The 22,744-nt window shown below is 40.3% G+C and overlaps 1 protein-coding gene across 50 annotated transcripts in view; it reads right to left on the bottom strand.

Annotated features, from left to right (window-relative positions):
• trdn (triadin) overlaps positions 1-22,744 on the bottom strand; it is a 462,709-nt gene that overhangs the window by 61,837 nt on the left and 378,128 nt on the right. For 44 of the 50 annotated variants that reach the window (XM_087980725.1, XM_087980732.1, XM_087980853.1 and 41 more), the window contains 6 exons: positions 13,119-13,163; positions 12,798-12,842; positions 9,054-9,098; positions 6,699-6,719; positions 4,058-4,096; positions 2,996-3,040 (listed from right to left, as the gene is read on the bottom strand). In XM_087980725.1, the coding sequence (XP_087836851.1) occupies positions 2,996-3,040; positions 4,058-4,096; positions 6,699-6,719; positions 9,054-9,098; positions 12,798-12,842; positions 13,119-13,163 (240 nt within the window). The remainder of the gene's footprint in view (positions 1-2,995; positions 3,041-4,057; positions 4,097-6,698; positions 6,720-9,053; positions 9,099-12,797; positions 12,843-13,118; positions 13,164-22,744) is intronic. The other 6 variants (XM_087980739.1, XM_087980859.1, XM_087980748.1 and 3 more) reach the window with 2 other exon arrangements.

Here is a 22,744-nt window from a genome sequence, read left to right as displayed (position 1 = left end):
TTTGCCTCACTACCCTGCGGGTTAGCATTGTTTGGAACCTACATCTAAGCAGTCATCAAGGATGGAGTTCCCAGCTCTAGATTATAAGAAAGACAGGAAAACTGTGACAGCAGGTCAACCACATGACCAGTGACTGCATTTTAGAGAGAAATATTACAGCTTGCTTTAAGAGTGTAAGGTCTAGAAGCTGCAGCAGTCAATTCAGTCCCTTGAACCTACTCTGCTATTTGATACAAACACGGCCAACCTCATCTCAGCTTCAAGTCCATCTTCCTGTCCACTCTTCATAACCTTTCAATCCATTACTAATTGAAATCTGTCTATTTCCTCTTTAAAATTTACTCAATAGCCCAACATTCATCATATTCTGGGCTAGTAAGTTCCACAGATTCATGACCACTGAGAGAAGTAATTTCCCTTCACCTCTGTTTTAAATATGTTGCCCCTTATCCTAAAACTATGTCATCTCATTCTAGATTGCCCTAAAACTATGTCATCTCATTCTAGATTGCCCTACAAAACATCTGCACTATGTGTACTGCATCAATCCCCTTTAGCATCTTGTAACCCCTCAATTAGATCTCCTTTCGTTCTATAAACTCCCATGTGTGTAAAGCTAAACTGCTCAAAATCTCTTCATAAGATAAATCCCTCATGTCTGGAATTGATTTAAAAGACCTCTTCTGAACTGGTTCCAATACAGCTACAACTCTCCTGAAGCAAGGGGGTCAAACTTGTCCACAATACTCCAGACAAGGTTTCCCTAATGCTTTATACAGTTGCAGCATCACTTTCCTACTTTTGTATCTATTCCTTCAGCAAATAAATATCAAAATTCCATTTGCCTCCTTTATTATCTGGTGTACATGCACACTAGTTTTCTGTGGTTCATGCACAAACATCCAAATCCTTCTGTACTGAAGCACTCTTACGTTTTTCTCCATTTAGATAGTAAATTGCATTTCTATTCCTTCAACCAAAATGGATAACCTCACACACTTAGTCATGTTAAAGTTCGTCTGCCAAATTTTGGCCCATTCACCAAACATATCCATATCCATTTGAAAATTTCTTATTTCTTCAATTTACTTGCCCAGATATTTTTGTGTTTTCTGCAAATTTGGCCATAATTGCTTCAATCCCTGCATCCAATTCATTACTATAAATTGTAAGTGATTGGATCCTGAACTGAACTGAACTCTCTCAAAGTTGCCTTGGTCACTTCTCAATATCAGGTAAAAACAAGGACTGCAGATGCTGGAAACCAGATTCTAGATTAGAGTGGTGCTGGAAAAGCACAGCAGTTCAGGCAGCATCCGAGGAGCAGGAAAATCGATGTTTCGGCCAAAAGCCCTTCATCAGGAAGGGCAGTTTCCTGATGACGGGCTTTTGCCCAAATTATCGATTTTCCTGCTCCTTGGATGCTGCCTGAACTGCTGTGCTTTTCCAGCACCACTCTAATCTAGAACCCACTTCTCAATATCAGGCTGACAGTGCTGAGGAGAAAGTGGATGCCCTGCTCCCTCCCCACAGAGACTTTCATGGACAGTGACCAACAGTAGAAGAGGCTGATACTGTTTGAATCCAAAAATTGTCAAGAAATAGGAAAATGGAGAAACACTTGGAGATGGAGGTGCAAAAATAATTGTACCACTAAGGCAATCACATGGCATCCTGACATGTGAAGTTTTAGTATAAAGATAGTCACCTCACCTTCAGTCACTTTCTGTGTAATACAGTCAATGTAGTTATATGTGAGTAATGTGCAGAAACATCAACAAGCATTGAATCCCGAATACTTATATTGGTCCGTAATATCATAGACCTGTAAATGGTTAGTGCTGTAAAGAAACTTCAAGATTTCTGATACTTAGAGTCTGACTATCGACAGTATATGTTGTAGGGCTAAATATTAAACACAAACATCAGCAGGTGAAGGGAGAAAGGATGGTGTGTAGATATTGACACTATGTTGGTGTAGAGGCATGTGGAGGCATGGAGATGGGGAAAGGAACATGGAAGCAGGGTAGGTGGGTCTCAGGTGGCAAAGAGGTATGAGGACGAGGGGCCATGAGTGTCGATGCAGGTGCATAGGTTGGCATGGATGGGGCAGAGAGTGTGAAAGAAATGAGGGGGTGAGAGCAAGAACTTTATTTTCTGTTTCCATCTTTATTTTTAAACTTTGAGCTCCTTGTCACAGTTCTGGGGTGGGTTTTCCCATTCAACCTGCCTCATGAACTGGCAACCTCTTATGTTCATCTGACTCCCAATCCATCCCAATCCACAATCCCTATGACCCAACTTTGCAATTGCAGATAGCCATTTTAAAGGTCGGGATAGTGTAGCCTGGATTTCTCCTGAATCTGCACATTGTCACTATTTCGTATGCATGGAGCAAAGTGCTCAAGAAGGTAAGTTTGTCAAATTTGCATCGGAGGATTGTTTGGTTAATTATTTTATTTGTACAGGTTGGATATCTGCAATCCATACATCCAAAACCTAAAAAGATCTAAAAGCTGAAGATATCTTCAGAATCAGGCCTGAACGGATCTTTAGACACACTGATTCTGGGCCCTCTGGGGAAAGAAAAACTTCATTTGGCCTCAAAATAAAGCTACACAGACCTAAAGGTGAAGTTTTCTTTTCCAAAGGACCCACATAGACCACAGTGGATACAAAAACTGAAAATATCTTATATGCAAAAACCAGTTGGTTCTGAGGTTTTCAGATAAGGAATTCCCAAACTGCACTTCACCACAATCTTGATTATCAAATCGTTTACATAAGATAATCCAGTACAGGTAAATGTTGCATCCAATTAACCTATTTTCCATTTCCTTTCCATTGTCAAGGGGAGGACTACTGTGGAATGTAGTTTTCAAACGGAATAACCATACATCCCCAAAGACATAATTTCAGCATTGGAAAAACAGAGTGGGAAGGTTGGAAGCATAATTAAATTTCTTATCAGTTTGATGGTTTCATTTTGTGTTACCTTTCGTTGCAGGTTTTGGTTTCATCTGCTTCATAGTTTCTTCTTCTAAACATTTAATGAACAATTGATTAGATTCAATAATAATCATACATATGTGAATATTGGCCAGATATTAGTTTCATAATTCAACATAGTAACTGTGTATACGCAATGGTTAAAAATGACTGTATGATGACTTCTAAAAACGACTACCCATTGACTACTGTTTTTACAAATACAACCAGAGAACTTTCACAGCTACGTTTTTAAAACTTATATAAAGGCATATCGATAATATCCCATTTACTCTAACCTACTTGCAAATATTAAATTCAGTTTATATCAGAAATTATCATGTATCCACATACAAGCCAACAATAAATCTTTAATTATACATTATCTGCATAATTTATCACTTGCACAAAGTCAGTTCTAAAACTGCCTTTCAATATAAAAAGAGAAAAGAACATATTTGTGAGAAAAATTAATAGTGGATTCTCAGCTGCTACATATTTCAGCAGGTGCTTTTAACAATGGCCAGTAAAATCAACAGGAGCATGAGGGTGCCTTAGTTTCTAGACATCTCTGACCATAAACCTGGCAGAAAACTGGTTGGACTCCCTAAGACATTAACATCGTCCCATGGTTGAGCAAAATCTGCACTGCAACGAATCTTTCAATTTCTGGCTCCTGCTCAATACAATTGTTATTTTCCACTAGTTCAACAGGCAGTGCAAATGTGTCCCAGAAGTAAATGATAATCAATAAGCTCAAGTTGACATGTGCACAAGTTGAAAATTATGTTGTTGATTATTTATACTTTACTATTTGCCTTGTTACTACAAAATTCTCAAATAATTTTTACAAGATGATCTTTGCAGCTTTCAACTGGACTTATCCAGAGTTCCCTATTGTCCAGAGCTGTAGAAATTTGGAGTACAGAATGCTAGATTTAATAATCCATCCATGCCCATAGAATCAATACTTGTATTAGTTATTTGCCATTGGAAGAAAGGACAGCTAGCAGTTTAGCAACAGCTTAAAATCTGATCAATTCATTCATTCACGAAGTAATTCTGTTACCTTTCTTGGCAACTTTTGGTTTCACTTGTTTCACAACATCTGCCCCAAAACATAATTCAAAATTAATCAATCCTCTGACACATGCATATAAACTAGTTAGTAATTTCATAAGATCTATACACAATATATTATATATGTGTATGTATACAATGCAATAAAAAGGGGTGATTTTGTAGCATTACAATCTTGCCCGTGCAGGGAAATGTGGTGTTATTGGCCCCAAAATGATTTCCAATGAAGGTTTTCAGCAGCAATAAATCTAGATGTGAATTACATAAAACATACAAGGTAATTTTAGGTGAATTCATTTAGTCTGAACACCATTCTCAAAGTCTGACCACTGCAACAAAGACAGATGACAGAGGTTCAGAACAGCTTATAGCAAAGACACGTGCAGATAGAAAGAGTGGTGGGACTCATTGAAGTTTGCAAAGCTAGCAACTCATTCTCTGATGTGCTGCATCATCTTCAATTGAATCATATAATATTTACAGAAAAACTAGGTAGATAGGTGATGGGTAGTAACACAGTTTGGTCAGCAAGTCAGGTGATGGCCACATCTCTTGAATGTCGACATTTCCGCGACCTCCAAATGAAACGCACCACCAGGGATATATTTCCCTCCCCACCCCTTTCCGCTTGTTGCAAAGATCGTTCCCTCCGTGACTACCTAGTCAGGTCCACACCCTCCAAAAACCCACCCTCCCCTCCTGACACCTTCCCCTACCACCACTGGAATTGCAAAACTTGCACCCACACCTCCATCCAAGGCCCCAAAGGAGCCTTCCACATCCATCAAAGTTTCACCTGCACATCCACCAATGTCATTTATTGTATCCGTTGCTCCTGATGCGGTCTCCTCTACATTGGGGAGACTGGACACCTTCTCACAGAGCGCTTTAGGGAACATCTCTGGGACACCCGCACCAATCAACCACACCGCCCTGTGGCCCAACATTTCAACTCCCCCTCCCACTCTGCCGAGGACATGCAAGTCCTGGGCCTCCTCCACTGCCATTGCCTCACCACCTGATGCCTGGAGGAAGAACGCCTCATCTTACGCCTCGGAACACTTCAACCCCAGGGCATCAATGTGGACTTCACCAGTTTCTTCATTTCCCCTCCCCCCACTTTATCCCAGTTCCAAGCTTCCAGCTCATCACCATCCTCATGACCTGTCCTACCTGCCAATCCTCCTTCCCACCTATCCGCTCCACCCTCCTCTCTGACCTACCATCTCCATCCCTACCCCCATCCACCTATTGTACTCTTTGCTATCTTCTCCCCCGTCCCAACCCCCTCCCATTTATCTCTCCACCCTGGAGGCTCCCTGCCTTCAGTTCTGATGAAGGGCTTTTGCCTGAAATGTCGATTTTCTGACACATCGGATGTTGCCTGACTGGCTGTACTTTTCCAGCACCACTCTAATCTAGACTCTGATTTCCACCATCTGCAGTCCTCACTTTTGCCTACATCACTTGAATGGCTGTTTCCTGCCATTAAAAAGAAATCAAGGCAGAAGTTGAGCTTGCAGAGACAGAGGCCAATTACAGAAAAAATATTCAAGGGTACACGCAACCAACAATATCTGGAAACTGGAATATGGAGAAATTTCCTTTTCCTGCAGGACACTCAACAAAGTAATAAACATCATAAATCTGATGGAAGAGAAATGTGGAGTAAATAGAGTTTCCTAGCCCAATAACACATAGAAGAAACTTAGTTTTAAAAGGAGTAGAAAAAGATGGTGTTCTGATATTTTTTTATATTCTGCTTTACTCTGGAACACAGTGTCATGAACCAGTTTGAATCTGTGAACTGTAACATCTCACAAATCTAGCGTGCAAAATATGTGCAACCGTTTGCAATGGATATTTTACAGAAGGGTCTGTACTGTTCATAATGCAAACCAATATCTTTCACTAAATACCTTTCAGATGCCTTCCACTGTAACCTTCAAATGTTAAAAGGTGTGAACAGTTATCACAAAAATCTAACAAGTGAGAAAGTTAATCATGTAAAAAGTTTAAGAGCAAAATGAGAATCAGAATTCACTAAAGGAACATGCAATTTCAATCAAAGCACAAGTTATGTAATTACCATTTTTTATGATACTGGTGATAGCCACAATGAAGTCTCCATTTAACTGTCAGCTGTCTCCGCAATGAATGTAACACATTGAAAACTCACCATGCTGGCTGACAAGCCTGACAAGGTGGGGTTGCATAAAATCAATATTTGTATATGCAAGACAGTGCAAAATATTTCCACTAAAAATAATTATTGGGACATGATGTTAAATTTGAGTTTGGTTAGGAGAAGGTTGAGGAGGAGCAGACCTCAGTTTGGATTCTATTCTTCGTAAATTCTGCAGTAAAGAGCCACATTGCACTAAAATATAGAAATCCTTCAATGGATAGCGCAACATTGAAATTCTGTGCATTGTGTACTTGTATTTATTACATAAAGCAGTGAATCAACTGGTTTCAAATCAGGACATCTATTCAGTGAGCAAAGGTATCAGAAATTTAGAAATACTGTAAACTGAAAAATTATGCCCTGTTCACTTTGAATAAGCTGGCAGTTCTAGTCATAAACCTATACAGCAAACAAACATAAAATCTTTACAAAAGTCACTCACCTGTTACTTTTGGCTTTAATGCTGTTCAAGAAAAAAATAATTAAACCTGAGTCAAATAGATATTTGAAAGAGAAAATTCTCTATTCATAGTGAATTAATCTGTCTTTGAAAGTGTTGCATCAGACAGTTTTGCCTCATTCAAGTAGTAAAAGTTTAATTGTGGCAGATTATTTATGAGACCCCTTCAGTGGCTGGATGATTTGGTGATGGGAAAAAAAATGTTCAGTTGCGCATTAGAGCACTTCTGGATATAAAACAAAAAGCCACTTTCATGATATTTTTCAATGTCGTTAGACATCAGGACAAAATGGGTTCCTCAGCCCTCATATGCCAGCAGTGTATGTGCTGGGTGAACGTGAACTCCTAACTGGCCTCTATCATGATCGGAGGTGAATCAGGGGACTGGCAAATCTGGAACCTCAGCATCTTGACCGGTCAGGGTGGGAATGGGTGATATGGATCGGGAAGCAGTGCTCTCATGTAGAGCACATCTTTCTGATGTTCATGGATTTAAAATGTGATGAAGTTCAAAGCTTGTAAACCCCCTTGGACTGGAGCATAAGCCCTTCTGAGTAACAGTTTGGGCACCAGCTGCTTCATGCCTTCAATCACAATAAAGGGAGACAGCTTCCATTCAGATAGAGGCAGACTGTCACCCCACCAAGTGACAAAATGCCAATGAGGGCTGCAAAAGTATTCTTAGTTCTCTTTGGTGACTTTAATCATCTCATTGTATTAATGTTGTATCACATGCATCCCTATTTTACAGGATTCCCACTCCAATCACATTAAAGGGAATTAGGAAAAACATCCATCTGCGTAATGCTCTAAAACAAGCATCAGGGATCCAACAACATTTAAGTATTATTTCTTTGCTTAATATAGCATGTGCATCATTGTGAAGACTAGCATTTGTTCCGTATATCTAATTACTTTGGAGGTAAGTGCTTGCAAGGCCATTTCAGCAGGCACTTAAAGTTAACCAGATTATTTGGATCTGAAGTCACATGTAGGTCAAATCAGGAAAGGATGGCAGATCTCATTCTCAGAAAGGCAACTATGAAAGAGATTATTTTTAGTGTGGTCTGGTGGCTCAGTGGTTAGCATTGCTGCCTCACAGCGTGAGGGAGCCAGGTTCAGTTCCAGCCTCGGGCAAATATCAGTGTAGAGTGTGTACATTCTCTATGTCTTTGTGGGTTTCCTCTGGGTGCCCTAGTTTCCTCCTGCAGTCCAACAATGTGCAGGTTAGATGAATGGGCCATGCTAAATTGCTCATAGTGTCCAGGGATGTGCAAGCTGGGTGGATTAGCCATGGGAAATGCAGGGATAGCGTAAGGGGAAAAGGTCTGGATGGGGTGCTCTTTGGAGCGTCAGTGTGGACTTGACGGTCTGAATGACTTACTTCCACACTGTCAGGATCTATGATTTTAACAGTTTCACAGTTGTCATTACTGAAATGAGCTTTTACCGTCAAATGTTGTTAATTCAATCCAAATACTCCTCAGCTGTTATGATCCACAGTATTAATCTGTGTCTTTTGATTATTAGTTCAGAAACATTAAAACAATGTCAATGCCTCCTCTTAAATCTCACAGAATATTTATATTTCTTGTTTACAGTGAATGTATAAACCAGGAGGGAAGTGCAATGTGTAGTTGTCCCAATATCAATCATTTTACACCATTTATCAAAGCCAAAATTATAAATTGTAAAGCTGCATAAACATACAGATGTTACTTTTCTAATTAATTCATGGGGTGTTGGCATCACTGGTTGACCAGCATTTAATGCCATCATAACTGCCTTGGAACTAAGTGCGATGTGAGGCAATTTCAGACTGCAGTTTCAGATGGAGTCAGCCACATTGCTGTGGGTCTAAAGTCACATGTAGGCCAGACTATGTTACGACAGTAGCTTTCCCTAATCTTATACAAAGATTAACAGTGATTACATAGTTATCATTAAAACTAGCTTTTAATTCCAGATTTTTATTGCATTCAAATTTCACCATCTGCCAAAAGGGGATTTGAACCTATATACCCAGAACGTTAGCTGGCGGTTTGCAATAACTATTTGTTTCTTATCAAAGAAGTAAGCTTGCCAGATTTTACTCCAGCATTGTTTGGTTAATTGTGTTAATTGCACTTTTCCATGACTTTCTATTAATTTGACAATTGTTACCTCATACAGTTTGAATGGTCTAAACTTAATTTTATTTCCATTGTAAAGAGGAACAGAAAATTGGAATACACTTTGCCAGATGTGATGTCCATTCATTGACTCATTGGCAATTTTATACATGTAACATGAGAAAAACGTAAGATTAAAAAAAGTGTAAATATAGTTTGCGTTTACCTTCCTTTGTAGGTGTTGGTTTTACTTGCTTCTTGGTGACTGCCTCTAAACATTTAATGAAGAATTAGTTAGCTTCAGAAACAATTATAACTTTATTGTACATGAATATTATTATTAGTCTCATATGTCAAATACCAATGTAGACACAAGAGTTAATAAGGAGAAAACATGTCTCTAAAAAAGGCTGCTAGTACCATCCACTTTTTTAAAACATGACCAAGTTTATTCTCTAATCACCCCAATTAATATTCTTACATACAAACCACAGACGGGACACCTCAGCTCAAGCAATGGTCAAGAGTTTGCAGAGAGAAAAGAAGACAAGGAGCAAAGAATTTTTCAAAGCATCCAATTTCAATTAAGTCAACTACAGACACATGAAAAGTGGTGTAGAGAGCTGACGCAGCAGCATTGTTGATCTGGGACAGGAAATCTGCTGAGGCAACAGCTCTTACAGGGATGCACTTTGCTATTAACGAAATGAGTTTTCATCTGGCTACAGTTACATTTGCAATAGTGACAAAGTATAGGAAACAGGTCAAAAATTGCTTGCATCAATAATGTTGGGAAATAAGAAATTCGAGAACATTCCTTTTAGTGGGAAGAAACCCTATTTACAGAAATTGCAACAAAGTAAACTGGTTGTCTAAGGGGAAATGGCTACACCAAAGAAAATTACAAACCTACAAAATATTGATTCAGTATTTATGTATACAAGCAGTGCAGTATATTTTTTTAAAAAAGTAATTGTTTGGGTTATTGTGACTTTAACTGAAGCAGAGGAGGTGATTGGTTGTTCCTGTTGATATCTTCTCAACTGAAGAGCCACATTACACGAAGTTGTTTCTTTGAGAGTACAACAATATTGTGTAGTGATAGAATACATAATATCCACACAAAAAAGCTGCAAATTTGTTTTGAATAATTTATAACATTCACTCAAGAATGTGATCATAATATTAAAACAGCTGTAAACAAATAGGTCACGCATTCACTTGCACTGAATATGCTAGCAGCTCAAATCTTTTAACTCTTACCCCATATAATAAATTATGCAAGTAAAAACAGTAACATTTTTCACAGAAATCATTCACTTTTAATTTTGTCCTTCACTGGTCTGAAAAAGAATGATGCATATCTGAAATGACATGGCAGGATTTTGGATTTGCTATGACCAGGCTGGAGTGAAGCTCCCTGATTTGTTTCAACTTCAGACAGGACATCACAAACCATTATGCTTTGGTTGAGGAGAGGTGATTTGGCTCCTCTTTGGTTATTCGGCTGGTGCTCGGTTGCAAAAAGGTTAATTTTAAAAGGATTATCTCCTCTGTGGGTACCTTTCTCCCAGACAAAAATAATTTATGTTTTTAAAATAAGCCAAATTAACCTATCTTTGTTGTGTTCACAAAGAGTGGGCTCATTAATTACTAAATGCAAAAAGAAGTAGCAGCACAGCACACACACAATGAGAAATATGAGGCAAGTCTAAAAAGATAAAAGTTAAGAAAAAGATAAATAGGTCTGTCTCTAAGTTGGTGATGCAGAGCAGATAGTTTAATGTAGCAGCCATTACATTGGTTGTTGTACAGTTGATTTTGAGACTCTTGGTTTTGTCGATAGATTGAAACTGTTTTGTCCTGATTTCTTCTGGCAGTGGCTGACTGGTAGCATTCAAGTGAAAGACAGTCCTCTCCCTCAGAAAATGGTGCAGGGATATTTAATTCGCTGTTCTCAGAGCTATGGCCCCCACAGCGCACGAGTCTGCATACTAGGACACCAGGGTACTAACAAACACAGACCAGGATCGAATCTGACTTTTAATAACTCTTCCTGTATTCTTGAAAGAGAGAATATGCAAATATGTCTCTCACCCAAATTGCTGTCTTATTTTATCATCACATTTATAGTCCGAGATACTCCCAGGAGATTACAGGTTTGGTTTGAAACACATTTTCTCCCTTGGAAAATTTTTGCTACCTACTCAGGTGTGACAATCCACTTCTCTCTCTCTCTCAAGATTGAGAATGCAATCATCTTTTGTCTACATATCCTTTCTTTCCAAAAAAAAAACACATTATATTTAAAGTTCAATATTACTATGCGTAATCTGGGGTTACAATTCACAGTCATGACATGTTGAAAGATCTGTTCCCTAGCATTGAATGTTGGTCATATCAACATCAACCTTTCTTTCCTTTCATTGATAAGTGTTTCTCCTGGCACATTTTTTTAAAAGTACCTTGATGTCACACTGTACACCCAAGGGTAGAAATTTATACTACACAGTCAGGCCAATTCTGCTACAGGCAGCCAACATCAGATGAATTAATTTCATTGCTTTATGGTGTTTGCTCATCTTTCTAGAATTCCAATCACAGACACAAATATGTCACTCTTCTTTCAAGCCAGAGGTTCCACAGTCACGGGAACAATCAATCTATCAAGGCATTTAAATATACTGCCCTTAAAACATTTGAAATAACAACACAGTATGTAAGAAAAAAGAATGTTTGCTATTTCACTTTTCTATTAAGTACTGGATTGAACAATAGAGACTCCAGAACTTTATTTAATCTCAGTAGGACTTCTGAGGTCTGCACAAGGAGCAGATAGTGGGGAGATTGTAAAGATGGTGTTCAGTGGGCAGGCCATCAGTTGGCCATCAGCTTCTGGGAACCCAGTTTAGATGAGAACTGGACACAATCCCAGTCCAGACTATCAACATTTATTCACTGTAAAATATCTACAGAAGCTCTGCAGTGCAGGGCTTTGCCAATTCCTTCTTTCAGCAGGTCTCAGTTTATATGATCTGACATCATTATGTCACCATCTGAACTATTGCCATTCAGCTGGGGGGGGGGGGGGGGGGGTCAGTTAGTTTGTTTAGCTGGATGGCTAGTTTGTGATGCAGAATGATGGTAACAGCATGGGTTTAAATCCCACACTACCATTAAGGTCCTACCTTCTCAACTTGGTCCCTCACCTGAGGTGTGGTGTCCCTCAGGTTAAACTCATGGCAAGGTCATTTCTTCCCATTATCCTCCAGAATGATGGAGGCATTAGCTTTATGATATAGTTAATTGTATAATATATATCATCCCTGATTCTTTATCTCTGCATACTATTTACACTTTTCTCTCTACCTCTAGACCAGGCTTGGCTTGTGGAGCTTAGAACTGGCCCCACTCTTGTTTTCTGAACTGGTTGGGAAAATTCACTGTATCCATGTGCCATACAACAAGACCAAGAAAGTGATCAGTATCATGCCCAACATACTGCGTGCAGCATAAACCCATCGGTGCATCTTGTAAATAGTCTGTCCAGTCTTGAGTTTTTCAACAACATAAAAAAAGAAGGTATCTCAGTGCTGAACAAATAAAGAAAGAACGGTGGATTCTTGGTTTATACTTTTCTTAACCAACGCTCAGAATATTAAGGTGGCCTCCATGACTCCTTGGAAATCTGCATGGTTACTTCCTTAAATATGGTAGAAGTCTGCTTGAAACTGCAGTGAAATAACAAAGCCATGGTTATGGTCTAGCTTTGACTGAACTTCACAAAAAACTTCTAGCTCCTATTTTCTGCTAGAACACTGGACAGCACAAGAATACTCCAGAAATAGTAGATAATCATTATCGTGTTCTCAGAAAATCAACAGTTGTTTTAGTTGTTCAACAGTAGAAGCAAGGAAAGCTGGTCCATTAGCAAACATTTTAGTTATGCCATTTGTTGAATGTCTGTTACCTTTCTTTGCAGTTTGAGGTTTCACTTGCTTCACAGTATCTGCCTCTAAACATGTAGAACACTTAAATTAGGTTTAAAAATAATAACTTATATTACACATGCATATAAGTAAGCTACTAGTCTCATAAGATCTATATGCAATAAATATATATTCATGCAAAACACTTATAATTAACTACACAAGCAATGGTTGAAAAAAATTGTACAAATGTGGGTATTTTTCACATCATTACAATCTAATCTATGCATAAAAATGAGGTGGTTCCCTTAAAATGATTGCCAGTAATTTTTTCTAGGAGTGTTAATTCTAGATATGGGTACCTTTCTTTGCAGATTTTGGTTTCACTTTCATCTTGGTCTCTGCCTCTAAACATTTATAAAATGGTTTAATTAGATACAAAAAGATCGGTCACATCAAACATAAATAGTAATCAATTATTAGTCTCATAAGAAGCACAATCAACATATTATGCATGTACATAAAATGCACACCCATACATGCAACAATTAATGTTAAGAATATCTAGTAATTGTTCCGAAATACTTGATAATTACTTGGAAGGGTTCGGTGACGGCACTTAGCCTCTGATGCCACTTTTATTCTGGCCAAGGCAAATTCCTCATCAACGACTACAAAAAATACAGATGTTACAGATCATCTCATAAACAGGTGGGCATGTCCAGATGAATAATAGACCGAAATGAATTTAGCAAAGCCATGAGCTCCCTGCAGTTTATGGCAATCTGACCACACGGGTAATTTGAATCAAGGTAGTGCATCATGACATGACACCAGTGGTACCTATCTTGTTTTGCTGGAGGAGGTGGTTCCTGCAGTTAGAAAGGTAGATGATTCGGCCAAAAGGTACAATCAGTGCAGCTCAGACACTTACTGTCCCTTTCTGTGAAGGTTTCTTATCCAGACCAGTTGTTCATTTTTTCAAAAGCAGGCAGTAATTTAATGCAGAAATGCTTATTATAGTTTCTGCTAATGCCTACTCTGCATCTGGCTTATCTTCTCAGAAGCAGTCTAAATACCCCTAAAACAGAGGCACCTTGATTATCCAAATGAGATGGGCAGGCACTATTTCATTTAGATAATCGATTATTTGGTTAATTGATTCAATGTCTTTCCTCTGGGGCTCAGAGTTTTCTGTTAAGTCCGCTCCCCGTTCAGGATACTAGGCAGCAGCACACCATGCGCGAGCCCCTGCCCCCCTGTCCGCCCCCAACCCGCCCTCCCAACCCTGTCCAACACCACTTCCCATCAACTTCCCAACACCATCCAACACCGCCCCCGTCTGCCACCTCAATGCCATCTAAAACTGCCCCTCCATCCACCCCCCATGCCATCCAACACCCCACCCCCATCCACCCTCCAACACCGCCCCCCGTCCGACCCCTCAAAACCATTCAACACCTCCCCCCCAACACCATCTAACACCGACCCCCTGTCCATCCCCAGCTACTGTCCAACCCCCAACATCATCCAACACTCTCCCCCCATCCGCCCCACCAAAACCATCCAACATCGCCCCCCAACACTATCCAACACTGCCCCCTGTCCACCCCCAGCCACTGTCCAATACTATTCCCCCCCCCCCCCCCGCCCAGTCTGCCCCAAATCACCACCTGGACCCTGTCCATTCCCCCACCCCCAGTCCGACCACGCCGCCGCCCCCCCACCCCCGTGCCCCCCCCCCATTCACACCCATGTCCATTGGCCACCCACCCGCCTGCATTTTTGAAGTGCCATTCTGCAACGAATGGGTAGTCACCAAAAATGAGTAAATCCTCAATGACAGAGAAATGTTGCTGTATTCAAAGTAAGTCTTTATGACACAGTCTCTGTACTAAGCTCCAGACCATCCTTGGATGCAACACTTGCACAATAATGCAGCACAATCCTTCTTTCCTTCCTTCCTGATAAGGTGAAGCTTGTTTGGCAAGGCTGGCTAAGATAATGTTGCTGTCTGCACATAATAATGTACCTCAGTCCTGAGAAAGTCATAATTACACATGAGTGCATCACCTGTGGCTCTCGAAAAAGCTATTGAAGCAGTATCACGTCTTATTTGAAGTGAATTATTGATCAAAATCTGTTCAGAGATGGTCTGCTGTGATGTCATCATGCTTTTTTTTCTGTATCTGAGGCATTTTCATGCCCATTTTGATACCATGCTTTTTTTTTAATTCACTCATGGGACATGGCGTCACTGACTGGCCTGGCATTTATCAGCCATCCCTTACTGCCCTTGAGAGAAGTGGTGGTGATCTGATATGATCTGATTTATGTTCTTAATCTCCAACATAGTTTTTAAACAAGCTAATTCAATAAAACATCTTAGCTATTGAACAAAACTTGTGGCTCACCCAAAGTTTTGAAATAATAAAGATTTAGCTAACTTAACTGATAGGTCACTGAACCTTCAAATTTCAAATTACCCTTACTTTATATTCACTCTAACTGAACCTGCCTCCACTGTGTTAGTTATGCCCCTGTGTTATCAGTGAAATCATCATAAAGCTATGACAGGTTGTAAAGTCCTGACACAACACTTCCAGTGGGTGATCTAGGGCCTGATGTGTTGGGATTGCCTGGTGCGGAGTTCAAGCAGTTGTGTGGCACAGGGAGAGGCCACAAGTCAGAAGGCTGGATACTAAGGATTGCCTCAAGTCTGAGAGACAGCAAAATCATGCCGAAATGGCGCCAATCAGGTCAGGCACAATATAGACATCTCATGGCGCTCAATGAGATTTCAAATTCCAATAATTTAACAACATTAAAATAAATCAACTCTAAATGAGGGAATACAAAGTATTGGAGTCACTATGCTGTATTTTGCAGTCAGATAAAGAGACTGCCACTGGACCAGAATTGAGACAGTCTTACTCCTCTCTCTTTCTTTCTTTGAAACATCTCTCATCAAAGTTGAGCTATTTATTTGAAAGGTTATCAGATGTCTTCACTGTTGCAGCCCAAAAAATGTTAAAGGAGAATTCTGAATCAACTCTTCTCTCTTCAAGAGAATAACAAAATCATCCCAGTCACAACTGCAGGGTGACTGCATTCCAGTGAGAAACTTGAGTACCTGCAGCTACCAAAGAGAGGATGGCCCTTCAACTGAAAACAAGCCTCTGAAAAACTGTCAATCATTTTCTTTACTGACATTACAAGTTATTGGCCAAAGTTTCATCAATTCATACTCTGCTGAGTTCTATGTCCTTCTTTTCATATTTGTGTGGATTGTGTGCGTGTTGTTTCTGCATTTATGGGCACTTGGTATACTTGAACATTTTTAACCTGTTGTTAATGACTTCTATGCTTCAGCGAGTTCCTGAATTAAAACTAACTCATTATTCACTAACTTAGGGAACGTGGTGCTCATTCATTACACTAAGTAATACTCAGTGAATTATTAATTATTGAATTGGCAATATCAACGCCCTTTAAAATTCAATCTTTCTTGTAAGCAACTCAGGCATAGCGAGAAGAGAGGAGGCGGTTCACCCATTTGGCTTGGTCATAACGACACAAAAAGAGAAAATATCATCAGTGCAAATTTTGAGCTGGCAGAGATGAGTAATAACCAAACTACAAGAGAAACATCTAAAGCTGTGAAACAACCAACATCTGAAAACAAGCATGTGGAGAAATGTCCCTTTCCTGAGAATGCTCTGGTGATCGTAATAAGGAAGTGCAACAAAGCAAGATGATGGTCCTGGCAGAAAATGATCACCATAAAGTAGACCACAAATCTGCTGGAAGAGAAGCAGCCATAACATAGACACATTCCCAGATCCATAACTTTTGAAGAATACTTAGATGAGAAAGAATGAAAAAAATTATGTTCAGATATTTATAGATTTTGTTATACTCTGCAACACAAACATGCCAAATTGAATCTGTGAACTGGAATGCATGCAAAACATACAATCATAGAATACCCACAGTGTGGAAGCAGGCCATTCAGCCCATACAGTCCACGCCAACCCTCTGAAAAGCATCTCACTCAGCCACACCTCCCCACCCTATCCCTGTAATACTGCATTTCCCATGGCTGATCCACCTAACTTACACATCTTTGGACTGTGAAAAGAAACTGGATTACCCAGAGAAAACCACACAAACACAGGGAGAATGTGCAAACCTGAACCGAGCCCAGGCCACTGGTGCTGTGTGGCAGCAGTGCTAATCACTAAGCCACTGTGCTGCCAATGGGGCAACTATATTTTACCAAGTCATTTACTATGCTGTACACTGCTTTTTGCAACAACAAATACCTTTTACTGTTAAATTCAAATCTTGAAAGGTATAAGCTGTTCAAAGTAATGCGACAGAAATTCAGCTTCAATAACTTAACCTTAGCAGGACACTGTAATTATTGCGTAATAATATTTAGGCACAAAGTGAGAACCAGAAATGCAATCCAAAAAAAGAACATGCAAGTTGGATCATAACAGAATTAATATAAATAGATTTTATTATGATAATGGTGATAAGCAAAGTGAAGACTACTTTTAATTGTCAATGGTCTCCACAATGAAATGTAACACTGAAAATTCAGCATGCTGCCCAACAAGTCAGATTTCCTCACTCCAAGCTTCCATAAATGTTCATTATTACAAAACACAGTACAAAGTGTTTTTATTAACAAGTAATGATTGGACATTTTGTTTAACTGAGTCTCAATGTAGAGATTAATGGTGAGGAGGAATAGATTGCAATTCAATCTAAGATTGCAAAGCCCTAAGATTTAAGCAATGTGACTATGTACATGTTCAGGGCAGTTCTTATTGTGTGGGAGAGTGGAATACTAACTAGTTTTCTCATCCAGAGCATTACTATCATCCTTAATTAACCTACCTGCGAATGTGCCTGGGGTTATATTGCTATAACAGTATCTTGCAAATGGATGGTTATATACTTACCTTTACCACATAGTTTCATTTGTTCCCTGTCAGTATATCCTCTAAGGATGATCTCTGCAGTAAACACTGGATTCAGGAAGAAAAGGAAGTGAAACTTTCCTGTGATAAATCTTCCCTATGTGCTGGCCGACTGACAGACATATATCCAAATAATCTATGCCCAAATATCAAAACAAAAGGCAAGAATGGAAACGCAATGATTAATAGGTCTGTGCAACCACATTACAGAACTGTTATTACTTTTGTCTCCTACAGATTGTAGGACATATAGTAGCTGTGGGGAAAAGCCTTTGTATAAATGACAGTCAAGGCCACCGATGGCCTGGAGATGCAAGGAGGTCATCTGGTTAAATATGCTTGGTATAGGATGATGGAAGATGGCTGGGGAGGGAAGGGAGATGTTGAGGTATTTTAGAAACGAGGGTCTAAAACAATGATGATAATTATTCAATCACCATCTGGCATAGAATACCAGCCACATACCAGATGGAAAAAGGCATATATGGTTGTAGTGATTGGAATGATGTCAGTCAGGTGAAACTCATAGAGCATGAGTTCCCTGGTTGGGGCTGTTAACCTGGTCCAATCAGGGAGCCCTGGCTGACAGATATAAACAGGAGTGTCAGGGGTTCTGCTCACTCCCCGAGCCGGTTCTGTGCTAGTTGGGTCAGCGTTATGTGTAAATAAAGCGTGACTTGGTGACGGGATACCGGCCTTTGTGGAATTATTTCAGTGGTGATGAGAGAAAAACATGGCCCAAAGAAATTTGCTCACAACTGTCATCCTTGAGCAGGGGTAATCAATTCTGGCATCATGCCACTATTTGGAGAGCTTGACTCATGTGATTGAAAACTGAGCTGTCGAAAACTGGGTCCAGCATGTGGAAAGTACTTTTTTCCAGGCAAATAACATTGAGGCAGATGAAAGGCAACAAGTAATTCTCCCGACAGTGTGTGAACCTGCAGCTTTTTCTGATACTTGGAGCCTAACCTGAGCTTCAGGTCGAATTCAGCAGTGGCGCTTATTCTGAGTATGTCCAATTACAATTTGGAACAGTGTATGGGAGGCCAAGTGGAAAATGCAGATGCCTTGAGCTACCTCCCACTGGTGGACACACCACCCATGGTGCCACTATTGGTACAGTCCATTCTGGCTTCAAACCTGGTCACCACTGACAATGACAGACCGTGGACACAAAAAGATCCCTTCCTGGCAAAACTAAAACAGCTGATGGTGATACAGGAAACAAAAGGGCCATCACAACCAGAATCGAACCTTTCTTGACCCAGCAAGACCAGATCACCCAAGAGAATGGTGTATTATTATGGGGAGCAAGAGAGATTGTCCTGAGCAAAGGTTGTTAACAGACACTGGCTGAACTCCACAAAGGTCATCCAGGGCTTTCCAAGATGAAGCCTTTGGCAAGAAGTTAGGTTTAGTGCCAAGAATTGGATGCTGACATAGCTGTATTGGTGGAGCAATGCCCAGAGTGATAGCAAGGATAAAATCTACTGCTAGCAGCTCCACCACAACTTGGGAATGGCTGGGTAAAACCTGGATTCAACACATCAACTATGCCAGTCCTTTTGTGGGCTGAATGTTTTTAATTATTGTGGAAGCCCATTCAAAATTATTGGATGTGCACAAATTTATTCGTCCAACACGGAAACACCAAGTGAAAGGTTATGCGCATCTTTTGTAATACACAGACTCCCGGAGGTGTTTTCGAAGAGTGTGGTGCTGGAACAACACAGCCAGTCAGGCAGCATCCGAGGAGCTGGAGAGTCGACGCTGCCTGACTGGCTGTGCTTTTCCAGCACCATACTCGTTGACTCTAATCTTCAGCATCTGCAGTCCTCATTTTCTCCAGGAGATGTTGGTCATAGACAATGGGACATCATTCACCAGCAGGGAATTTGAGTCTTTCCCAAAGTCAAATGGCAAATGGCACGTAAGAACAGCCCATACCATCCATTGGCCAATGGTCTGGAGAAAAGAGTAGTCCAAACTTTGAAGGCAGGCTTCAAGAAAGAGCTTACAGTTTCACTTGATATCAAACTGTCCTATTTGATTATAGGACAGCCCTCATGCAACGACAGGCACAAGTCCTGCAGAGTTGCATACTAAATAAAAACTGAAAGAACTGTGGATGCTGTAAATCAGAGACAAAAATAAAAATTGCTGGAAAAGTTCAGCAGTTTTGGCAGCATCTGTGGATAGAAATCACAGTTAACATTTCAGGCTGAGTGACCCTTCTTCAGAACATCCCCAGATGCTGCCAGATCTGCTGAGCTTTTCCAGCAGTTTCTATGTTTATCTCCAGCTAACGCGGAGAAGACTCCGCACTGGGTTAATTTTGTTCTTCCCTGACCTGAAATGGATGGAGTGTGAAATAGCATCAGGAACGCCAATGACAGACACAAATCTTCTCTTAGTGAAAGAGGCCATTTACTTCAGGCCAGGAGTTTGGTGTCGAAATCACAAGAATGGCTCTGCATGTGTAAAAGACATGGCCGACACGAGATCAGGTCCCGTGAAGTACAAAGTTCGGGTAGGTGAGGCAATCCTGAACAAGCACGTTGTCTCCATGAAAGTAGCAACCTTGCAAACAGGGCAGGAACAAAACATACCCTGCCTCTCAGAACATCAGCGGGGCTGTCAAAATCCGTGGGTTCTCCTCCTCCACTTAGCATCAAAGAAAACTCTAAGAGCGAGATGGACACGGCAGATGTTACAGTCTCAGCACTGTTACTGCCCGAAGAAAAAGATGAGTTTCGACTGAGACACTCTGACACAAGAGGTGGGCTAATGTCCGGAATATGGCCGGAGTATCCAAGGCAGATTCAGAGGAACCGGACCTGATGCAAAAATGCCCCAGGAGAAGCTACAGGTGAAAGAATGGGTCTATGTCCCAAGACTTAGAGAGAAAGTAATGTAATGATTGGAATGGTCAGCCAGGTGGACCTCATAGAATATGAATTCCCTGACTGGGCCTGTTAACCTGATCCATCAGGGAGCCCTGGCTGACAGACATAAACAAGAGTGTCAGAGGTTCCGCTCACTCTAGGAGCCGGTTCTGTGCTAGCTGGGTCAGTGAGATATGGACGTAAAGGATGACTTGGTGACAGGAAACTAGCCTTCAAGGAGTTATTTCAGTAGTTTATATACCAGACCCAATTCAGCTACCTTTTTGGCAGAGCAAGAGGTGAGGCATACTTTTGGTGAAAGAAATAAAGCAGTGGATGTACGTTATGCTGGATGGACTTTTAGAAATTAAATGAGTGTCTTTACAAGAAAAGGATGATTTACATGTAACCTAAGGGAAGATGCAAGGAGTCCAAAGTGAGGTACAGGAAAAATGATCTCAGAGATTTTCGGAATTACAGTTACCTCTCAGATACACCTTGATCATCCAACACACAGACAATTGCCACAAAATGGGTTGGCTCTAATCCCAGTAGGGAGGGCTCTGTACAACAAAATACACTATAAAATAGTCCAGTCATTCTGAAAATGACAGGTATGGGACTGCCATGTTGGTGCATGGCGACAAGGGACAATAGATCAGGAGGGCTGAAATTTATTAAGATATAGGAGAACCAGAAGGGAAATCAATCAACTTTATCAATCAACAATGTTTAATTACAGAAGGCTTGTCAATTTTTTATTTTAGCATGTCTGCAAACATTCATCTCAATCTGCTTGTACTGTCTATAAAGATGAAGCAGATCCAGGGACAAGTGAAGCAAATACTGCAGGGAATAAACAAAGTTATTTGGTGTGGCAGGGCAATGATCATATAGTTACGAAATTTAGTTATGGAAAAGTATCCCAGGCAAGAACCATTAACAAGTTAATTAAGGAAAACTGTAATGCTTCGGATGATTCAGGGGTCATGGTCAACTGAAGAAGCCAAGATTAGGTTGGGAAAGATTGTGAGGGGGAGAGACTCCCTCATGGGTAATGGGTGCACATCAGGAAGCCTTACTCTCAGAGGAGAATAATCTGACTGCTTGTGAGATCTGATGGCTGGTTAAAGTTTGCTGAGTCTCCTATTTTTTGTCATTTAAATAAATGATTTAGATCAGAATTTAGGAAGCATTGTTAGTAAGTTTGCAGATGACACCAAAATTGATGATATAGTCAATAGTGAAGAAAGTTATCTTAGATTAAAAGGGGATCTTGATCAATTGGGCCAACGGACCAAGGAGTGGCAGGTGGAGTTTAATATGGATAAATGCAAGGTGTTGCACTTTGGTAAAATGAACATGGCAGGACTTGAGCAGTTAATGGTAGGGCCCTGGGTAGTGTTGTCAAACAGAGACACCTAGGAGTTCAGGTATATAATTCTTTGAAAATTGCATCATATGTAGACTGGGTGATAAAGAAGGCGTTTGACATGCTTGCACTGAGTATAGGAGTTCGGATGTAATATTGCGGTTAAATAGGACATACGCGAGGCCACTCTGCTGTAGGAAATGTATTATTAAATTGAAGAGAGTGCAGAAAAGATTTACAAGGATGTTACCAGGACTGGAGAATTTGAGTTATAGAGGGAGGCTGGATTGGTTTTTTGTTTCCATTGGAACATAGGAGTTTGAGGGGTGACCTTATAGAGCTTTATAAAATCATGAGGGGCATAGATAAGGTGAATAGTAAAGGTCTTTTTCCCAGGGCGGGGAGTTCAAAACTAGAGGGCATATTTTTAAGGTGAGAGGAGAAAGATTTTAAAAGGACCTGAGGAGCAACCTTTTCACACAGAGGGTGGTCCACATGTGGAAAGAACTACCAGATGAAACGATCGATGCAGTTAGTTACAATAATTAAAATACATTAGTTCAGGTACACAGGTAGGAAAGGTTTAGAGGATATGGGCCAAATTCAGATACATGGAACTAGTTTAGTTTGGGAAAATTGGTCAGCATGAACAAGTTTGACTGAAGGGTCTGTTTCTGTGCTGTAAAATTCTATGACTTTAAGACTCTATCGAGATGTTTCTTTGGAGCAGCTTGTGG

The sequence above is a fragment of the Chiloscyllium plagiosum genome, unplaced genomic scaffold (genome assembly GCF_037043375.1).
Source record: "Chiloscyllium plagiosum isolate Xiang-an unplaced genomic scaffold, Cpla_swu_hap1 HiC_scaffold_3, whole genome shotgun sequence".
Classification (NCBI taxonomy): Eukaryota; Metazoa; Chordata; class Chondrichthyes; order Orectolobiformes; family Hemiscylliidae; genus Chiloscyllium; species Chiloscyllium plagiosum.
The sequence above is the reverse complement of the archived record's forward strand: the minus strand, read 5'-3'. Positions and strand labels throughout refer to the sequence as shown.